Raw genomic sequence first — 21,946 nt, forward strand, 5'->3', positions numbered from 1 at the left:
ACAATATTTATTGTTGGCGTTCTGCAATTCAAATATCTTACGTACTAGTGTTAGTAATAGTATTTGTCATGGCACGATCACAACTCGATCGGCAAAACACTACTATAATAATTCAATATATGATAATACAAAAAAACGTATGGGTCGCGTAATGCGAGTAATAAATGTAAACAATAACAAACAAGATAATCGTGTGTACGACCTGATACGAAGAAAGTTCGATGATACCACGGTGAGAGTGCGGCAACTGACCCGGTTCGACGGTGAGACGGTGACAACGGACGTTGAACTGGTGTGCAGCACTTGCACCTACGTCGAACGTGACGAACAGGTACGACGACACCACGTATATACGGCCGGTAACGACGGCGGGCGAAAACACGTGGGCGCGAATGCAAGTTAACAAATTCTGAGCACGGCTCGGGTTGCGGGACGGACGTCGTCCACAACGACACAACAATACAAAAAAAACTAGTTGAGCGCACCGCGTTCGGTGAGTTCGCACTGCGTCAAGCGAACGGACGGAAACCACGTGGACGTGTAGGTGCACGGCCCGGGGCGCACAGCGAAAAGATCGGGCAGGCGAAAAAAAATAAGCCGTGGGTTCGGCAAACACGGATCGCGGACGCGATGTGTTGGTGAGCGCGAGGGCTCGGGTGCACAAAAAAAAAACAATAAAACGCACAATGGTGATTTACGACGACGGGGCGTCGGTTCGCGACAAAGAGAAACATGCAGCTCGTGCAGTCTGCCTAGACGGCTGGAAAACGACAACGGCCAGCGGCGGCGCAACGGCGACGGGTGGCTAGATGCGACAGCGCGGTTCCCCACTTCGTGAGGTCCAAGTCCGCTCTCACAGCTTATCGGTGGCGGCGGACGCATATAATGCGCAAAAATATCATATGTCGATTATGTACCCAACATTTCCTCCCCGCGTTGAAAGACCAGGGCGTCTTTCAAGAGATCATCAAACATGAAGATGGACGTTGAAGTCAGATCGTACACATTACAAAAAAATACGGAGCAAAAATACATGATAAATAACAATTAAAATATCTACATAGTACCTGACACTCATCAGTAGACAAGTACATAAATAACGTGAACCAGACTGTGACTGTTGCACAAAAAAAAAAAAAAAAAAAAAAAAATTACAAAAATTTACATAATGAGGACCTTGGGAGATGAGGGCAAGTTTAGGGCTCGACTGGTAAACGCACAAGTTTCACGACCGGGCGCTTGTAGATACCGTCCCGAGTGCGCACGGACACGACACGGACAACATCATCGGCACCTGGGTGGACCTCGGTGACACGACCGAGCCGCCATTCGGTAGGTGGTCGAGATGGGGCCTCAACAATGACCATATCGTTGACCTTCAAATTTGGAGATGACTTGTACCATTTTGAACGACCTTGCAACGACGACAAGTACTCACGGGACCACCTCTTCCAGTAAGACTGGTGGCATTGGCGTATGAGTTGCCATCGGTTCAACCTATTAATCTTTATGTCAGTGATGTCACGTTCTGGTAGGGCGTGAATAGGTTCTCCGATCAAGAAATGCCCCGGAGTCAAGGCGCTTAAATCATGCGGGTCAGATGACGCCGGCGTGATTGGTCGAGAATTGAGGATACCCTCGACGCGGGTAGTCAAAGTAACAAATTCTTCATGAGTTAATATCTGCTGACCAATAACATGCTTGAGATGGACCTTGGCACTCTTAATTCCAGCTTCCCAAATGCCGCCGAAGTGCGGTGTGGCAGGCGGATTGAAATGCCACGTGCACGCCAGATGTGAAGAGATTCGATCCTGCTCTTTGGCGTTGCGAAATAGCAGTTTGAGTTGACGCGCAGCACCCACGTAATTCGTGCCGCAGTCAGAATAAATATCGGTAGGAATCCCACGTCTAGCGACAAAGCGATCCAAGGCCGCGAGAAACGCATCAGTGGTTAACTCTGTGACGATTTCGAGATGAACTGCCTTCACAGCCATACATACAAATAATGCCAGATATACTTTCACTGATTGGGCGCTGCGACGTTTATGCTCTTTCACAAGAAAAGGACCTCCATAGTCCATACCAACATGGGAAAATGGTCGATGAGGTCGAACTCGGTATGGCGGCAAATCGGCCATGATTGGCTGAGGACGGATGGCCTTGTGACGTGTGCACGGAACACAAGCAAAAATTTCACGACGCACTGCGGCGCGGCCAGACATGATCCAAAACCTCCTGTTCAACATTGACAATATCAGCTTCGGTCCGCCATGGAGGAACGACAAATGATAATGACGAATTAACAATGTCGTAAGATGTGAATCTCGTGGCAGCAGAATCGGGTGCTTCGAGTCAGGGTGTATAAAGGAAAAACGTAGACGGCCTCCGACTCTCAAAACTCCTGTCTCATCGACGTAGGGCGCTAATTGAGCTAACGACGGAGGTGATATCGTAGACTGTTTCTTCAACATGTTAATAAGTTCGGAAAAGTAATATTTTTGTGTCTGGCGTACGACAACGGATAGTGCAGTTTCGTATTCTAAAAACATTGGTGGCCCCGAACAAACGGGCTGTCGGCGTGAGCGACGTACAAAACGGAAAACGAACGAAAGGACACGTTGCATTCTGGCAAGCGATGAAAACCGAGTGAACAACTCAAGTGGAGATGACGATACATTGGCGACAAGAGTCGAAGTGACGTTAGGCCTGGTCTCGGGCAATTGGTCAGGACTCAATGGCGTGAATTTGGACTTGGGCCATTGCTCTTCCGGCCGTCGCAAAAACTCTGGGCCATTCCAATAAATATCCGATGACATCGCAGCCCTGGGTAGAAGCCCGCGGGAAGCAGGGTCCGCGGGATTCTCGGCGGTCGACACGTGACTCCACTTGCAGGCAGGGACAAGCTGGTGGATTTTGGCGATTCGATTAGTGATAAAAATCTTAAAATATTTTTGATCCGATGTCAGCCATGACAAAACGATGGATGAATCGGTCCAGGCACGAAGACAAGTTATGGAGATCTCGGACGACAGAACCTGACGGACATGGTGGAGTGTTTGAGCCAGCAATAGCGCCCCGCATAGTTCCAAACGTGGTATAGACGGAGAATCGTTGGCGACGGCAGTTTTGATAGGGGCGACCTTCGTTTTACATGTAATAAATTTGACTAATATGTCCCCCGCGGCGTCAACACTGCGCATGAATATGGTGGCCGCGTATCCTTTGGTCGATGCATCCGCGAAGCCCATCAATTGAATATCTTGCTGATGTACAGCCGGAATGTAACGAGGGATTGATAGGCCAAACACATCATTTAGCTCCAAACAAAATTGACGCCATGTCGATAATAACTCGTCGGTAATGAGATCATCCCACCCAAGCTTGCTGCACCACAGCGATTGCATAAAGCACTTTGCCCAAAGTAACAACGGACCCAGCGCGCCTATAGGATCAAACAAACGTGCTATGACTGAAAGGACTTGGCGTTTGGTTGAGGAAGTTTGTTGAACACTGGTATGGTAGGCGAAGTTGTCATTATTCGTGTTCCAATGAAGACCGAGGACTTTGACCGACTGCTCATCTCGTGGATCAAAGGATACGGAATCTATTCGATCTTCAGGACGGAGAGACTCGAGAATGAGGGCACTATTACTCGTCCACTTGCTCAACTCACAAGCTCCACCACGAAGTAAGTTGACAATATCGTTCTTTCGGCGTAATAATTGTTCTTCGGTGTCTGAACCTATAACAATGTCGTCCACATAAGCTGACTGAGTGAGAACACCCTTCGCCAACGGGAATCGGTGACCATCTTGGGCATCAAGTTCATGTAAGCACCGGATTGCAAGGTAGGGTGCACAGTTAAGGCCATAAGTGATGGTACATAGTTGAAATTCCTGCAGGTCATCGGTGGGGGAATCACGCCAGAATATGTGTTGGAATACGCGATCTTCCGAACGAATAAGGATTTGTCGGTACATCTTGACAATATCGGCGGTCAGAATGTATTTGTGTAATCGGCAACGCAGTAGAATGTCACGCAAATCCACTTGCAGTTTAGGTCCGGTGCACAAAACATCATTCAAAGAACGACCAGACGAAGAGACTGAGGAAGCGTCGAAGACGACTCGTATTTTTGACATATCACCATCGGACTTGAATACGGCGTGATGTGGAATGAAATAGATGCCCGGTGACGGGGCTGGCACCATGTGTCCCAGCGAACGATAGGTGGACATGAACTGGCGATACGCCGCATACAGCGCGGGATCCTTGGCCAATCGCTTTTCTAGATTATAGAATCTTTTCATTGCTATGGAACGCGAATCACCTAGCCCGTGACGCGATGTACCTTGCTGTTGAGTTGAACCGGTGAACAAATGGCGAAACGGTAGGGCGACACAAAATCGACCTGTCGTATCACGCGAGGTAGACTTTATAAAATATTCTTCGCACCACTGGTTTTCCGTGGTGGGCGACGACGGGGCGGCGGGTTCTTCGATCAACCAGAATTTTTTAATTAAATCGTCGATTGAAGACGGAGCGATTGCGGTGGTCAGCGTGACTGGAGGTGACTTGTTCGGAGTAGAAAATGAGCCGAAAATTATCCAGCCAAGCTGAGTGTCAAGGGCCGATGGTAAACCCGAGTGATGTTCCACACCCGCGTGTGGGCGGATCAGACTTGGTAGGATATCCGCACCGAATAGAACGTCGATGCGAGACGGGATGTCGAATTTGTCATCGGCGAATCGAAGGTGTTGATATTGTTGACGCACGGTCGCTGGTAACCGAGTAGCTGGCATGGCAGTGGTAATTTGTTTTAGAACAATTAAGTCAACAGACGGGAATAAATAATCTGGTTTAACGTGTGAGGAAAACTGACAGCTGGTTATACCTTGAACGTGGGACACAGGACTTTGTGCGAAACCTACGATGTCAGACTTGTAACGACGTTTCGAAAGTCCAAGCCGCGCTGCACAATCACCGGTCATGGCGGAAATCTGCGAGCCACTATCGAGCAGTGCGCGTACGCAGTGTACTTGTTCCCACGCATCCTTAATGTGAACAATCGCTGTACCTAGTACGACGGTAGAATTGGCGCAGGCGGCACCGACAAACGAGCTAGAGTCACCACTCGACGTGGTGGGTTGGGGTACCGGGTTACTATTCGAAGTCGTATTATCTACAATTGACGTTCGATTTTGTTCACGATGTAGTAGGGTGTGATGACGCTTACTGTTGCACGAAAAACAACCCTTGGTTGACGGACACGTATTGACCATATGACTCGAACTCAAACACGCGAAACACAATTTACGAGCTAATACAGCATCTCGTCGTTTATCAACAGTCATTCCGGTGAGTTTCGGACATTGATATATTCTATGATCGGGCTTATCACAATATAAACAATTCCTAGTCTTATATTTAGTCGAAGCGGACGTAGTAGCAGCGAACACTGATTTAGTCGATTTGGTATGTTTACCGCGAACATCCGGTTTTTCGAACGGTTTTTCGTTGCGACCGACTTTATTAGATTTGGTAAGATTTTCCAAAATCTTACATCGATGTTGCACAAAATTTACTAATTCGTCAAAAGTCGGAATAGTTGACTGTGACGTACTAGATTCGAACAGTTGTAAAGTGATCGGGTCGAGAACGCGAGAGCACATATGGAAAAGCAAAAAACTCGAAAGGTCAGCGACCCCCAGCGATTTAATTATTGATACATTTTCCTTAAATGTATTAACGAACTCAACTAAAGCTGGTAGTGATTCATGAGCGATTGGTTTAAAGGCGAATAATTTGTCCATGTGAGCGGAAGCTAACAAACGTTTATTGTTGTAACGCTCGGACAACGCGTCCCACGCGATCGGGTAATTAGCCGCGGACAACGGTATAGATTTAATAATAGCCAACGCTGAACCAGATAAACACGACAGTAGATGATGAAAACGCTGTGCGTCATCTATGTGTTGGTTATCATGTACGAGTGATATATATATATATCGCGAAACGATCGCCACGATAGTAAGTTGCCGTCGAACATAGGTAATTTAATTTTTGGTAACGCGACGAATTGTTGTTGTGGCACGGAATTGGTGAACGACGAAGACGACGATTTACTTTCGGAAGTAGTCACGGGAACGGCACTCGCGACAATTGTTTTTATTTCAAGGCGTAAGGATTCCATGGAAGTAATCAACGGACGATCAGCCTGTTCAAACTCGGCAATACGGTCAACATCGATTAATGCATTAATAATGATATCTTGTTGGTGATGAAATTGTTCGACAAACCTATTTAGTTCCTCAGCGTGAATAATCAACGACGGTATTTTTCCAATATCAGCGCGTGCCTCTAATGCTGTGGCGTGAATATGTTTAACCGAATTTAATATATTATCGCGTTTGACGCGACTTCGCAGTAGAACTTTTTCCGGATCCTCTTCTTTCTTTGTTGGTGCCATGACGATACGGATTAAATTAATATGTGATGAGGTACGATTGTGACGAAGTAATTACACGAAAATAAAATCCGGCCCGAAGGACCAAAACAATGTGCGATAGACGGCTGCACCTGTAAAGCCGATGACGAATACGTGCGCGCACGGACGGCGGTCAACACGTTACGCGTCGGGCGTGTAGTTACTTATGTCGAAAACCGGTAGAGATCCCTGTAAGGAGGAGAGAGTGAGAGAGAGATAGTGGACTGTATAACTATAAGGACATGAATATAAGATAACTAATAACATTGAGTTTGATGGTGTGGCAATGTACAGAACAATATTTATTGTTGGCGTTCTGCAATTCAAATATCTTACGTACTAGTGTTAGTAATAGTATTTGTCATGGCACGATCACAACTCGATCGGCAAAACACTACTATAATAATTCAATATATGATAATACAAAAAAACGTATGGGTCGCGTAATGCGAGTAATAAATGTAAACAATAACAAACAAGATAATCGTGTGTACGACCTGATACGAAGAAAGTTCGATGATACCACGGTGAGAGTGCGGCAACTGACCCGGTTCGACGGTGAGACGGTGACAACGGACGTTGAACTGGTGTGCAGCACTTGCACCTACGTCGAACGTGACGAACAGGTACGACGACACCACGTATATACGGCCGGTAACGACGGCGGGCGAAAACACGTGGGCGCGAATGCAAGTTAACAAATTCTGAGCACGGCTCGGGTTGCGGGACGGACGTCGTCCACAACGACACAACAATACAAAAAAAACTAGTTGAGCGCACCGCGTTCGGTGAGTTCGCACTGCGTCAAGCGAACGGACGGAAACCACGTGGACGTGTAGGTGCACGGCCCGGGGCGCACAGCGAAAAGATCGGGCAGGCGAAAAAAAAATAAGCCGTGGGTTCGGCAAACACGGATCGCGGACGCGATGTGTTGGTGAGCGCGAGGGCTCGGGTGCACAAAAAAAAAACAATAAAACGCACAATGGTGATTTACGACGACGGGGCGTCGGTTCGCGACAAAGAGAAACATGCAGCTCGTGCAGTCTGCCTAGACGGCTGGAAAACGACAACGGCCAGCGGCGGCGCAACGGCGACGGGTGGCTAGATGCGACAGCGCGGTTCCCCACTTCGTGAGGTCCAAGTCCGCTCTCACAGCTTATCGGTGGCGGCGGACGCATATAATGCGCAAAAATATCATATGTCGATTATGTACCCAACAATATTCAATATACCTAATTTTGTTCTGTCATATTGTCTGATCTTAATTAGCACTGGTTCATTGGATTTGAAATAATTGTTTGACAATAACTAATGTTTATTAAGTATAATAATATAACATGAGTTGGTTTCAAACAATTATTTCAGATGCAATGAACCAGTGCTAATTAAAATCAGACGATGAAAAAACACAATTAGGTATATTGAATATTATATTATATTTATAATTATTATTTTTATTATTTAAATCATTTTTTTTTAAATTTACAAATCGATTTAAGCCATATGATTAGGTATACAACATTTTACATAAAACCAAGGTTAATATTAAAGATTTTTTACATTTTAAATAATTTGAAAATATTTAATTATATAACATAATATTTAATTATAATTTTTCCTATAATGATGCTTCGAGTTTTCATTATAGCTACTTGAAGAAAAACTTATGGAAAACTTAGTGTTGTATTTTTAAACCTTAGTTATATACACAAAATTTTTTATGATTTTTCAACTTCAAAATTATTTGCAAAATTTCGCGTTTACGACAGTTTTCGTAAAAATTTGAACTATAAACGCTAAAAAAAAATTTGCCTGGAAATTTTAAGTATTTACAGTGATTAGTTTTTGAATTGCAACCATATAAAAAATCGATTTGGTCGAAAACTGGTTTTACGTAAAAATTACCGTTTTTCTATCATTTTTTTTTCTGTTTTTCTTGATTTTTTTGAAAACTGTTGGAAAATGCTAACTTTTGACCTCTATAATGCACCAAGGATATTCACTCTTACACCAGAAACCATCCCCAAAGTTTGAAATTGAAGCATTATTTCGACTAGTTATAGGTACTGTACATAGACACAAAAAAAAGAACACACATCATTGTAAAATCAATACATTCATCACTTCTTTCAGAATCTAAACTTCCATACTCATATCTTCAGTGGTTCAGGATAGATGATTTTTTTTTTAACTCTTTTAACCGAGGCAGGGGTTGAATTTTGAAAAAAATTTTAGTGGGTTTTTACACCATAAAACAAAACTACTGTCAAAATTCATAGTCATAGTTCAGCGGTTCCGGTTAGTTGATTTTTTAATTGTTACCCCTTTTATCCCCTTAAGGGTCGAATTTTGAAATTTGAAATTGCTAGACTCGGTGGTTTGTTGTGGGCGTTGATGAGTGAATAGGAGCGGTCTGCTATGTATATGTACGAGTATATTGATTATAAACATACGAGTATTTATAGTTCATAAAATTTCTTGGAAGCGGAAAATACTGAGTAACGTGTTACCATTGCTCACGTTTTAGATCCTGAACGGAGCAATAAATGTATTGATTTTACAACAACTGTTTTTTATTTTTTGTCTTATTATTGAAGAGTTTGAATAGGTTCAATTGATCAATTTCACTTCTATATCCAGCATTTTCATATTTTTAGAAATGTTAAACTTTAGAATGTGCCGAAAACTAAATATAGGTTATATATAATACTGTAATAGTAGATACTAAATACAAAAAGTTACTTATAGAGGCTAGAACTTAGAAGAATATTGTAACTATAAGAGAAGATTGAGTTCTAAGCAATGGCTTGGAAAATCTTACGATAAAAATCAATATTTCTACTGAATCATAGAAGCTTTTGAGATTATATTTTATAGTTTGAATTATGTCTTATAAAATTTCTACATTTACAACTATATAGTATATACAACTATAACTATTGTGACAATTATATACCTATATATATGTAAATTACAATTTATGTGTAACTTTATAATACTTGTTATGTGTATAGTGTAAGTGTATAAATTCCGAGGACGGCCAGTCTAAATGAAATTAGGAACAAAGAAGACGCGGAAAATGTTTTATTACATACCAATGAGAAACAATAAGGAAATAATTGAAATATATATTAATAAAAACAATAACAGTTTAAAAGCATACTTTTAATACGTATTTACAAGTCTACATATAAATTGTGATTTAGTTAAAAATTAGATTTGGAGGAAAAGTATAATGAACTGGAGCTTACCGTTACCGACCGAATGACTGTTTCAAGTAATTTTCGGCTGGTTTAATATCATGAATGACAATTGTTCTCGTATTATAGACGTAGTCTGGTAGATACAGCTATACAAGTAATCAGTATTAAAATTACCAAACAACGCAGGTACGAATCGTGCACAGAAAAATATCATACCTATAAAATACGAGTATATACCATGATTAAATGAATTTCTTATTTTATAAAGGTGAGTGGTGGCCGGTGGGGCATGGACCAATTGCGCCTAAAACAAAATTTGTATTTTAGGGTAAATATACCAATTGCGCTTTTTATATTTTATTTAATATATTTCAAATAGAGCATATTTAACAAAATAATTAACAATCAATTCTTATATCAATAAATACAAATCTTGCGAAATTAGCAGAAAATAATTTTTAAAGATTGTGTGTTATTATTATTATAATAATGTTTAAATATGAATTATAATATTATTATGTATCTATTAATACTCCCAAAAAATCATTTATGTGTTTATACCTATATATTTTTATTATATTTATAATTACGATTTAATTTTGAATAATTGACGATCAAACGTGTGACTGGTTAATGTACATATTAATCTATTTTTATTATATATATTTTTTTTTTTGAATCATCATGTTATTATTTTATTATTATACCTCGTGGTGAACAAATATATTATTTTGTAAACTAACCAAATTATATTATTCTAAATTGTAATGTCATACTCAAATTAAGGATTAAGGCATGCAAAATACAAACATCACGATTTCCAAACCATTACTCGTAAAAAAATCAGTTAGTAACTAACTAATAAGTTTTCCTTAGGTAATGTAAAATGTATAGAGCGCAATTGGTCTATCGACCCTAAAATTTTTAAAGCGCAATTGGTTTATCGAACCTTAAATTTTTAGTGCGCAATTGGTACATAAAGAGGTCATTTTAAGCGCAATTGGTGAACTCCCGAGTGGTGACATGGTATGGTGCGTCGGTGTCATGAGGAGCAGCCCATTTTAGTTTGGAGGAAGAATTAGTGTGTATGTAATGTAGGTATAAATGTGTATATAGGGTATCTACTATCTAGCCATCTAGGAGTTTTAAATTGACCAATGTATGTGCAGGATTACATAAAGTTCGCATAACGAGTAACGACTATGTCATTTACATAAAAATAATAATATTATAAGTAATATATGTAAGTATAATACATCACTACTTTTGCTGTATCCACATGACCCATGTGTTGTCAACATCAAACATGTACTGCAGGTCTTAGTACAAAACAAATATTTTTTTGTTAAAACTTATTTAATATTCATAAAATGTATTATTGTGTTATTATTTTATTTCTTCCAAGATTCTTGGATTTTCCAACGTTTATCCCATTTTCAAAAACACCGATGATTGATTGGTTTTCTTTTTTATTGGTTTCTTTTGAATGTCCTACTGCCTCATGAGTCATGACAGTTTATTAGCACATCAAGTAATATTTAGGTACTACGTTTATATGATGACGTTAAAACGCTCGCACTATGTAGTTAAAGAATTTAAAACCTATTGAATTTCAAATCGTTTTAACGTCATTATAATATTAACGTAGTAATTGTGTACGGTTAAAATTATATTAAATATAAATATATACAAACACTGCGATTTATATGAGAAATATTGACTATATAAAATTAACTTTGACAGTTTGCAATTTTATTTATTTCAGAAAAAATAAATACAATAACTCGTAGTACGAAATATCTTACAAATTATAAATAGGTATCATATATTGTGTTATTTTTATGCCATGCAATATTAATATATATATAAATACATAATATTATATTCATATTGCATACATTCACAAAATTATCAAATTGCACAATAATACCAACCATTCGTATTTTTGGATACAGCTGTAAGCATATATGATATAGATTTATTACATAAGTACCTATTATTGGATACAAATATGAAATATTATGCTAAATCATTTTGATCATTATATTCTGGTTCCTCTTAAAAATATTTTTTCTGCTTTCACTGCATTTATGATTGATATTGTTTGGCATTTATTTCAGCCAAATGTTTGATTAATTATAAATACTGTTTATTAGTAAAATAATTAGTAAGAGTCTTAAATCATTTAAGGCTCGTGTCCATTAATTTAAAAGTGTTTTTAGTGTGTTATAGGTGTATATGTATAAAATTAAGTATATAATAAAGAAGTACACAAAATACTATAGCTGATTTTCTTAAAGGATAAAAAGCCTAATGTGCCGTGCTAGCAGTAATATAACCTCAGTATCCACAAAGTATAAACCATTATTTTGCACTGATTGGAGAGGTAGGACGGTGGGATTTGTTAAAAAAATTACAAACATAATATAGTATTTTTATTATTATTTTTATTTTCAAAAACAATCTATACAACAAGCACATTTAGTAATTTTGATATAGAATATATACATAATTTTTTTTTTAAAACAATAACTTTTAAGGAAGTCACCCATTGGTAACACCTAAGAACTTATAGTTGGATTTAGATCACTTAAGGAGATCTCGATTCCAATTTCGTTTGAGCCTTCGAGGGGGGTTGCCTGGGATATGCAGTGAAGCCATATCTTTAATGAGAGGATTAGTACTGGAGTTGAGTTGGGAGTGAATATAGTATTTAAGAACATTTTTATAATATTATCTCTGTTTTATTGGTCAATCAAACGAAAACACTTTCATTATATTCATAATATAATTTTTGATACTGTTTATCATTGAATAATTTGTAAATAGAAGGTGTGATGAATACAGACAACACTTGCTTAATTTGTCTCATTTTTATCTAATCATATTATGTGGAAAATAAAAGTTCACAACTTACTGAATGTTGACAAGTATATCGAAAACATGGATGAACCAATATTTTCAACGTACAAAATATATTATCTTGTAGTAAGTTGTATAAACTTTTAAAATTTTATAATTAGTAACTTTATTTTTTTAAAATAGTAAATACTAATTTTTTACAATGTTTTTTTTAAATACAACATTTAAATGTGTAATAACGAAATGAAAATATATTTGCAATATTTGCATGCCATAAAAAATCATTCGACGTGCAATTTCACCAGATCTTTCAGATATGCTTGTTATATACTATTTATGTGAAACTGTCATAATATTATTACTAAGACTCATGGGCAAAAAAAAATATTCATTAAATAAAATCGAATAAATTTCGTTTTAATTTCGTTTCGTTCCCAAAAATATTTCGTTAAACATATCATTTTGTATAATCCCGTATGTATTAGCACACATAATAAAGTTTTTTTTTTACTATGCTATATGATATATATATATATATTATGAAACATACTATAATCTTAATGCTAATCTCACTAAATTTTAATACACAGTAGATATGTAAAATACAGCATAGTTTATTGTTTAACCTAAACTGCACAGTCTTAGAACTAAAAATTTGAATAAAATGTAAGTATATTAATAATATCGTTGTTGACGTATTATTTTTATCACGAAAATGTGCACGTGAATTCAAAAATACATAATGCAGCTGCGTCGACCTTGAAGCGGTCACGTCGTATAGATTTTCCGAAGCGTCTTTTGTACGGTATCGGCATCGCCACACACGCGTGCACACACACACACACACAGCCAAATACAATGATGGTACCAGGAATTCGATTGTAATTTTGATATATTTAAGAGTAAATAATACCATAAAAATATGTAACATTATTTTTAAAACACAATAGTATCAAGACCGTAAATATATATAATATCTATAACAAACACAGTATTTAAGTGACAGCGAAACTTGAACATAAATACCAGTGCAAGTTAATGTAAGATAGTAATTGTATGTACTAATAATGTATAAAACCATAAACTGTTCATTCTTCAGAACGGTTGGTAAACGAGTGGAACCGGATGTGGAATTTTATGAATGTTGATCAATCAAAATGAATGAGGAAAATTTGAACTCTATGCGGTGAGAAACCATGTGCATTTTTGTAAGATTTTAAACCGTTGCTTATTAAAACCTATAAATCTATTTAAAAGACTATTAAAAGATGCAATTTTAGGTTCATAAAGCTACCAGCTGTGACTTTTTTTTAAACATTTTTGTGGGAATGTTATGAGTGTCTATCAACCATACTAAGTAAAAGATAATAATCTTTGGTTCATGACTTACTCATGAACTACTATAATATTGAACTTAAAACAACATCTATTATCTATAGAGACAACTCGTATCGTTTATTGATGTTATCCAATAACATATTCACTAAAGCTACTTAATGAAATACTGAAATGACATTCTTGGTATGAAATAAAAATATATTTAAGACATTTTTCAAGAAAAACAAAAGTATATTTCCTTCTTTTATTATTCATACGATTTTAATATCCAACTGTTTGGGTTTAAATCATGGATTAAGTAGTAACTATACAACGAAGTTCATCATATTGAGTGAACTCCAATAAAACAATATTGAAAAACAATTATTGATGAGCACAATGTTTGGTCAAATTTAATTTCCCTTCAATATTCACAAGTAAAACAAAAGACCAAACATAATTTGGGACACCTGAGAATACATAAACATATAACGTACGTGCTACCCCAATAATAATAATAATAATAATAATGATAATAAAAAAAAAAAAAAACAAGTGTTATACACTATAACATAAAATAATAATTTTACGTGCTAATGGAAATCTGCTAAAAAATTGCACACAATTTAATATATAATATAATATGTCTTTTATACAAAAATATTTTTCTAAAACAAAAAAATTCAAATTTTGTTTGTAATGTAATAATATTTAAAATTTAACTAATTTAACTAGAAAATATATATTTTAAATTAACAACAAAATTGAATCAAATGTATAAAATATGTACTATGTACAATTCGATATAATATAATTAATTTAATTAATAAATTTAGGTACAAACAACAAAATTGTATTATAAATTTATTTTATTAATACTCTAGGAAAACGATCCTTAACATTATTGTTTGTTTATCGATTTATAAATATATAACATAGACAAAATATAACGTCTGTATAGCATATACATGTGGCAGGCACAGATACAAGCAATTTAAAAAAATTTACATACATATGTTTATAATTATAATTTTGGCACTTACAACGAGTAATAATGAGATTAAAAGTTAATTATTTTTGATTTATTATGATGCACAAGTGCATCAAAAACATCACTTTTATCCGATAATTGGTGTTTATTTCATCAGTCGTTTTTTTCTTACAGAATATAATAATACGTTTATTATATGTAGTCATAAATGTGATTTGCATTTCATATTATTTCATAAACTCTATCAGCCGTGAATTAAAATTCTGTCTTTAAAATATTGGCTGAACGTCAAAAATAAATAATTTTATCTTGTGTCGTTGCGAGTATCTCGTCAGCGTACTTATATAAACATGCAGTGTTATGGTTAAATATGAATACTCGCAGAAGCGCATTTAGTTATATCATGGACTAGCTGTCGACATTGAACTAAAACTCCTAAACATATTGTATTTGCACCTGAAAACAAAAAAAAATAAATGAACATAAAATAACAGTTTTTACTCGTAATTGTTTTTATGTTAAAGCTGCATCTGTATGCTAAAAAATGATGATAGTCAGTGAAGTGAAAGATAATAATATGCTCATTGCTCATCCAAAAATGCAATATTATAATATTTTATATGTTATTAAGGTATACGCCAACACAGTATATGGCATACAAAAACTGATCATTGGATAATAGGAAATTGACCTCTCTGGGTAAAAATTATACCATTAGTTTAGAACGTTTCCAGAATAGTAGATGGCGTTAGTGGATTATAATTTTGACTTAAGTTCAGTATATCATTTAGATAATATAATAATATTATTATATTATATAATATATAAAATTATTTATTTTATTATTCAATTACTCACCATTGGTCATTCGTTATATATAGTTTTTACACCACTAAAAAGCTTGTAATTATTTGGTCTTCAATTGCTGACTCTGAAACACAAATAATATAAATTTTTTTAATAATGTGGCATTTCTTATACATACATACATACATACATACATACATACATAGACACATAATAGTACTTATAATACTACAATTCTATGAATATTGATTGTTATGGCTTAGTAAGAAAACCCAAATTAAAATGTTAGTTATGAATATTAATATAATATCACTGAGATATGCTTACAGTATGCATTAAAAACGATATTTCAATGCTAGTTTTATAACGAAAGTGTATTTCAATATGATTATGATAGATACAATTGTCATGCTGTTTCTTTTATACCTACTTTATTCGTGGTTAACAGATAAAATTAATAAACGCACAAATGCACCTATATTGCCTATATGATACGCCTGATTTTAATACGTAGTGAACTGAGTCAGAGACATGACACAGACCACTACAGAAGCTAATTATAATACCAAAGACACTCTCTATTTAACAAACAGATAGTTTTTAGAGACAATTATAAATATTGCTACTAAATAAATAATAAACTTACAATGTGGGTCGCTTGTAGCCCGAGTAATTTCTGCAATTTTTGCAGTTGCTGGACTAGGGACCCATTGCTCTCTTCGAGGTTAACAATTTTCTTTTTGTACTCGCAATTTTCGGTGACGAGAATCTCCACCTTCCTCTCCAAAGTATCCATATATTCCTTCTTCTTGCGTCGGCTTTCTTGTGCCGATATCTGAGTAAATAAATTGTATTAGTCAACAATTGATTGTTGAAACGAATAGGATGGGAAAACGGTAACACAGTATTACAGTAATATTATAATACTTTAGTGCGATGGTATAGTATTTAAAATAATGAGTTAAGTACCTTGTTTTTAATTTTCCTTCGGATTTTCTTTAACGACTTCTCCTCAGCCTTGGTCAATGGCAACCTGGTAGGTATCGGGTAGCCTTCGGCCAGCAGGGTACGTTTCTCCTCTTCCGTAAGCGTCAGTGCACCGGTAGAACCTTTTGGTTGACAACTGATCAAAGGCGTCTGTATAGGCTGCCGGCTGCTGCTAATGGTGGCTGAGGCTGCGGCAGACGATGAAGACGACGAGCACGACGATGGCATCGTCGACAGGAACAACCGCCGTGTGGGCGACGATCGGTGGTGCGGTGATACGTTACCGCCCTCGCTGTCGCTTGACGTGGAAGAAGGTGGCGTGGGTGGCAATGAAAAACCTATAAAGGGGCAACAAACGAGAGCACCAAGTAAGTACGTGTAATATGTATACCAGTGCGTATAATATATAAAGTATTGTGTCGCTTTAATGTTTGCAGTGAATACGTTATGATTATGGGAACATGATGGTCCTCGCCCCCGCAGGAGTATGTTTAATTCCCGAGGACAATTATGCCGGGGCCACCAGACAAATGTAGAATATAGTACGATATGTCGTAAGTCGTAACACATATTATATTGTATTTTTATGTAAATATTTTATGTGCATAATGTATATGCCTAATATTATGTATCATTGGGGTATTACCTGTGCCATCCATTTTCAGACCAAAGTTTGGGACGATTAATCTGTGTGGTTGATTAAGGAATGCTCTAGAGGTCAATACGACAGTTGTGGGTTCTTTGTAACTAGTTTTCTGTACCTGTAAAAATTTAAAATATATTTTATAATGTTAGGTAATAAATAATAATGGATTTTTTACAAACATCTCCATTCACAAATTAAAATATAAAACAACTTATAAAAAAAGGATACGAACATTTATTGTAATGTTTGTATTGAAAGTAATATATTTTACCATTATTATATTCATATAAGAATTATATAACAAAGCGTCCAAGGAGATACATTTTAATATTTTATGCACAGTGTAAACGTGTATGCAGAATGTTTTTAGATTCTGAGTACATCAATTAATGTATTGGCTTTGCAATGGTGTATGAATAATCTTGATATATTTTTGGTTATTTTTAATTTTTTCAATTTTTAAGTTCTTCTTTACCTTATACAGCAGCAACGTTGTTTCAATCTTAAACTTAAATGTAATTACATGTAGAAAATTGGATCCATGCCATGTAACTGACAGTTAATAATTTTAAATCTATACCTAACTTAAAAATGCATTTTTATTTATTTTAAGTATGTACGGAAAATAATTAATTTTGTTGTTTTAAAAGGAAATTGATTTTTTAATTTGAATTTAAAGAAAATTACTATAGAGTGGTAAATAATCTAATATAGTCGCGTCATATTAAATTAAGCTCACATTAACATAATATTCATAAGATAGTGACATACTGTTAATTAAATTATAAAGACATTAGTATGTTAGATTAGATTAGCATGTCATTAAAATATTAAATATTTCACAAGTAAAATATTTTTTTATTTTTTTTTTTTATTATTGATCTGAAATATACATCGACAACTAGGCCAATAGTACACGCATTTTTTTTGATTACATTGTTAGTATTTTAGTATTTACATGATTACATTAAATTAAATTGTACAATTCTGTTTTTTTTAAGAATAAAATTAAGCTTTTAAACGTCCTGTGGGTTTGGTCCTAGTGCTTGACAAATTAGTTCTGAGATGTGGTATTGATTTCGATACTGGTTATATTTTTGACATTAAAAATATTTTTATTTACTTAAAGTAACAAATATTGAATCGGCCATAATATAAAAATAATACTGTATTAAATTCAAATTTATATATTATAATATTGTCATAGTGATACAATCAAAATTAATAATAATTAGCTATTCAATTATAAGTTTATCTTTATTTAATGTTTATTTTGTCAGTAAAACGAATGATTATAATTTATTAAATTCTAAGAACTATAATTAACATAATAAATCTGAACAAGAATTGCTTTAATTAACAATTTGGGTTCTAACCTAAATCTTACTTACTTTTAGAAAAATATTATTAAATAAAAATCATCAACTTTTATGACTATTGTAATTATTATTTTGTTTCATTGAGTGTTTGAGCACTTATAGGTTATATAACAAGTACTTTTCATAAATAAGTAATCACACATTTAATTATTATTTACTCTGATATGAATTAAAAGCATTTTATGATATATACATTTTTTAAATATTATTTTTTCAAGTCACTAAAATATTCTTATTTATATTTTCTTTAACAAATATTCACCTTTATTTTATCCGGTAGTGGAATTTTTTCTATTAGCGAGTGCCAAACAATATTAAACATGAAATAATATTTATGCACAGAAAAAAATAATTCAGAATGAAAACTCCATTAGTAACACAATATATATATATAATACATTATTATATATATATACATATATTGTAGTTGCTATTAAGTTGTCAGATATGTTAAAACAACGGGAAAACATTCATAAATATGTATTTGTCTTGCTGATTATAGCTGAAAAATTGATTTTTTTAGAATCGTATGCAACTGAACTCGCATAACTGATCGGTATTATGAAATATATTAAGTAAGATATTATACTTTTTCTACGGTTAAATAAATTCTAATCTCGCAAACATCAAAAAACATGAAGAAATCATTGTATATTATTTGCTGTAGTTACATTGATGGGAGCCGTTACAAGTAAATGAAAACTAATATAGATTTATGTATAATATATAGGTGTATAAAAAAAAAAAACGTTAATATATCTATCATATTATTCTCTCTTTTTAATTATTTTCTTGGAACTATTATTTGTAACACCTAATTGAGTTCAATTTCAATATATAGCATTCAGATTTTTTTAATTTCTTTTTAAAAGTATTCCACGTTTCTTTTTTAAAAACGCATTAGACCAATAAATTGACACTAATATTAGGTTTACAAATTATCAATAAACACCAATGTTTGAGATAAAAAAATGATCATCATTATTAATTAGTCAGCATAATAAACGCATTGTTTGTTATTAAAATTAACATTATGTAGATTATATATCGATTAAGCAGGAAATCTAATTTGTAAAGATATTTAAATAAAAAGTCTTAAAAATAATTTTGTACCTACCTATAATTTTATTCAAGTTTCGAAAATCTACAAACACTCACTGCTTGTTTTTTCATTACATTATTGTATTATCGATAATTTTCACTTTTATATTTGAATAATGCAATATTATTATGTTAAAATCATGGTCAATAATGTTATATAAGCTATACCTAATTTTTCCTAATACACGCAGAATTTCCTTAAAAAAAAATAATAAAACATATTCAGCTAATTGAAAATTGTAATTTGAGTCATACTTTATATCGAATTATAAATCTATAAATAAATAATTTTACTCTTTGAAATTTGTTGTAAATAAATATAAGGTAGTATCTAGCCATTAAAATAAATGATTTGTTCTCGGAATACATTAACAGGCCACACAAAAAAATTGATTTTAAACCTATTATAATTAAACTGCTAGCTATTTAAATTACCTTGCCATAATGTCTGGGCGTATCATCAGACGCAGAACATGGTGATGGCGGGCAAGAGGAAGTCTCAACATATTCCTGGTCACTCATCGGTTCATCTTTTACTGAATTCGTATCTTCTTTGATACTAATCATTTCAATGTTATTGGTACGATCACATCTCACTTCATCAAATGTCAGCTTGCAAGTTCCGTCCTGGCTGCTATCTTCGTCCAAATCTAAAAAATATGTATAATCATAATTAACAAAATACAAAAATTGTGTTGTATTGTACTTTAATGAATTATACGATTGAAAAAAGTTGAACCATTTTGGTTTAATCCATTCAATTTAAACTAAAAAGGATTCTATGAAAGAAACTTTTAAAATTATTATGTAGGTAGTAATAAATATTTTTTAGTTTTTACACAACCCCTTAGTAGGTAGGTAGGTATATAGAAATCGTTAATACAGAGTTTAACAGGTCTATTTGACTAATGCTATAACTTGTTTTCTATTCATTTTTTTTTTCAATGATTTTTGCGCGCTATAATTTTTATATGTTATTTTTTATTTTTTTACAATTTAAAATAAATAATTTAAATTTTAAATTAATATTTTCTCTTATAATCCATGATAGCTATTTTATAAATAAGTATTTAAAACTTTTAATTTCGTTACGTTATTGATTTTTAAACGATTTTCAAAGTTTGTTAATATTAAAATTTATTTCTTGTTAATCAGTGTTTTGTTATCATTAAAAGACAGGTAATCAATAATAAATACATTTTATATTTTATCATTATTTAACAATGTGACCACCTGGTGCATAACACCACTATTATTCAAATATAGGTACCTGTTACACCCTGTATAATAGATGTAAACAGAATTGAAGTATTGTTTCTATATGGGGTTATAAAAATAGATTGCGGTTTAAAGGGTGGATAAAATTCAACCACTGCAGTAGTTATTACTACTGTTCGTAGGTAAAGGGAAGTAAAATATTATAAATTATAATAGTTTAAAAGACAAAAATGTTGAAGTTCGATGACCATAAATGATTAAATACGAGTATTAATATTAATATAATATTAGAGCATATCTAAAGGATATTGTCGAAATAATATTTGTGGTTAACATTATTTTATCACATTTTATCATTTCATGAGTTTATAACAAGTACTATAGTCAGGCACTGTTGAACACATAGAATTAAATAAATCGGAGTTTACTGCCTAAAAAAAACCATATCTGCTCAAAAACCTGCAGCTACTGTTGTTGTGATGGTATTTCGGTTAAACAGCCATGTTACACTACACCACTTGTATGATGTTTATTTTTTACGACGGTTTAAATAAAATCGTGACATTTCCATAAAAAAAAATTCAACTCCATAAATATTCGATATAATGATTACACATGTTATCTTTTTCTGTTCTATGTCATTTCGGAAACCGTTGGGCAAAATCAACAGTTTACTAGAGGAGGGTAACATTACATATATTCACCCGGACAATTCGATTGTATGCACATCACACATGTTATTTTGCCAAATTAGGTTACTATATCAAATAAATGTATGATATATTATTATAATATCTGCGCATCACTTTCAATATTTGCTTTACAAAAATAAACGAAAGGTTGACCTACTTCGGTATCTAACAATTAATTTTTTTAAATCAATTTGTCTTACATAATGTGTATATATATATATTGTATAGTCATGTATAGATATAGTGAATAGTGATA

The 21,946-nt window shown here is 34.1% G+C and overlaps 2 protein-coding genes across 3 annotated transcripts in view; both read right to left on the reverse strand.

Annotated features, from left to right (window-relative positions):
• Positions 1-1,196: 1,196 nt before the first annotated feature.
• On the reverse strand, positions 1,197-6,469 carry LOC149054887 (uncharacterized). The gene is made up of 2 exons (XM_089228692.1): positions 6,040-6,469; positions 1,197-5,968 (listed from the first exon to the last, which is right to left on the reverse strand). The coding sequence occupies exons 1-2, from the start codon at positions 6,467-6,469 to the stop codon at positions 1,197-1,199; spliced, it is 5,202 nt and encodes a 1,733-aa protein (XP_089084818.1).
• Positions 6,470-14,100: 7,631 nt separating this feature from the next.
• The window catches only part of LOC107169313 (uncharacterized), a 52,462-nt gene continuing 44,616 nt past the window's right edge, over positions 14,101-21,946 (reverse strand). For both annotated transcript variants that reach the window (XM_089228593.1, XM_089228594.1), the window contains exons 3-8: positions 20,216-20,430; positions 17,301-17,415; positions 16,637-16,992; positions 16,314-16,502; positions 15,719-15,791; positions 14,101-15,316 (exon numbers count right to left, since the gene is read on the reverse strand). In XM_089228593.1, the coding sequence (XP_089084719.1) occupies positions 15,768-15,791; positions 16,314-16,502; positions 16,637-16,992; positions 17,301-17,415; positions 20,216-20,430 (899 nt within the window). In that variant the 3' untranslated portion in view covers positions 14,101-15,316; positions 15,719-15,767. The remainder of the gene's footprint in view (positions 15,317-15,718; positions 15,792-16,313; positions 16,503-16,636; positions 16,993-17,300; positions 17,416-20,215; positions 20,431-21,946) is intronic.

Source organism: Diuraphis noxia, unplaced genomic scaffold, assembly GCF_037042655.1.
Source record: "Diuraphis noxia isolate RWA-SAM2 unplaced genomic scaffold, SU_Dnox_SAM2 contig0005, whole genome shotgun sequence".
Lineage (NCBI taxonomy): Eukaryota > Metazoa > Arthropoda > Insecta > Hemiptera > Aphididae > Diuraphis > Diuraphis noxia.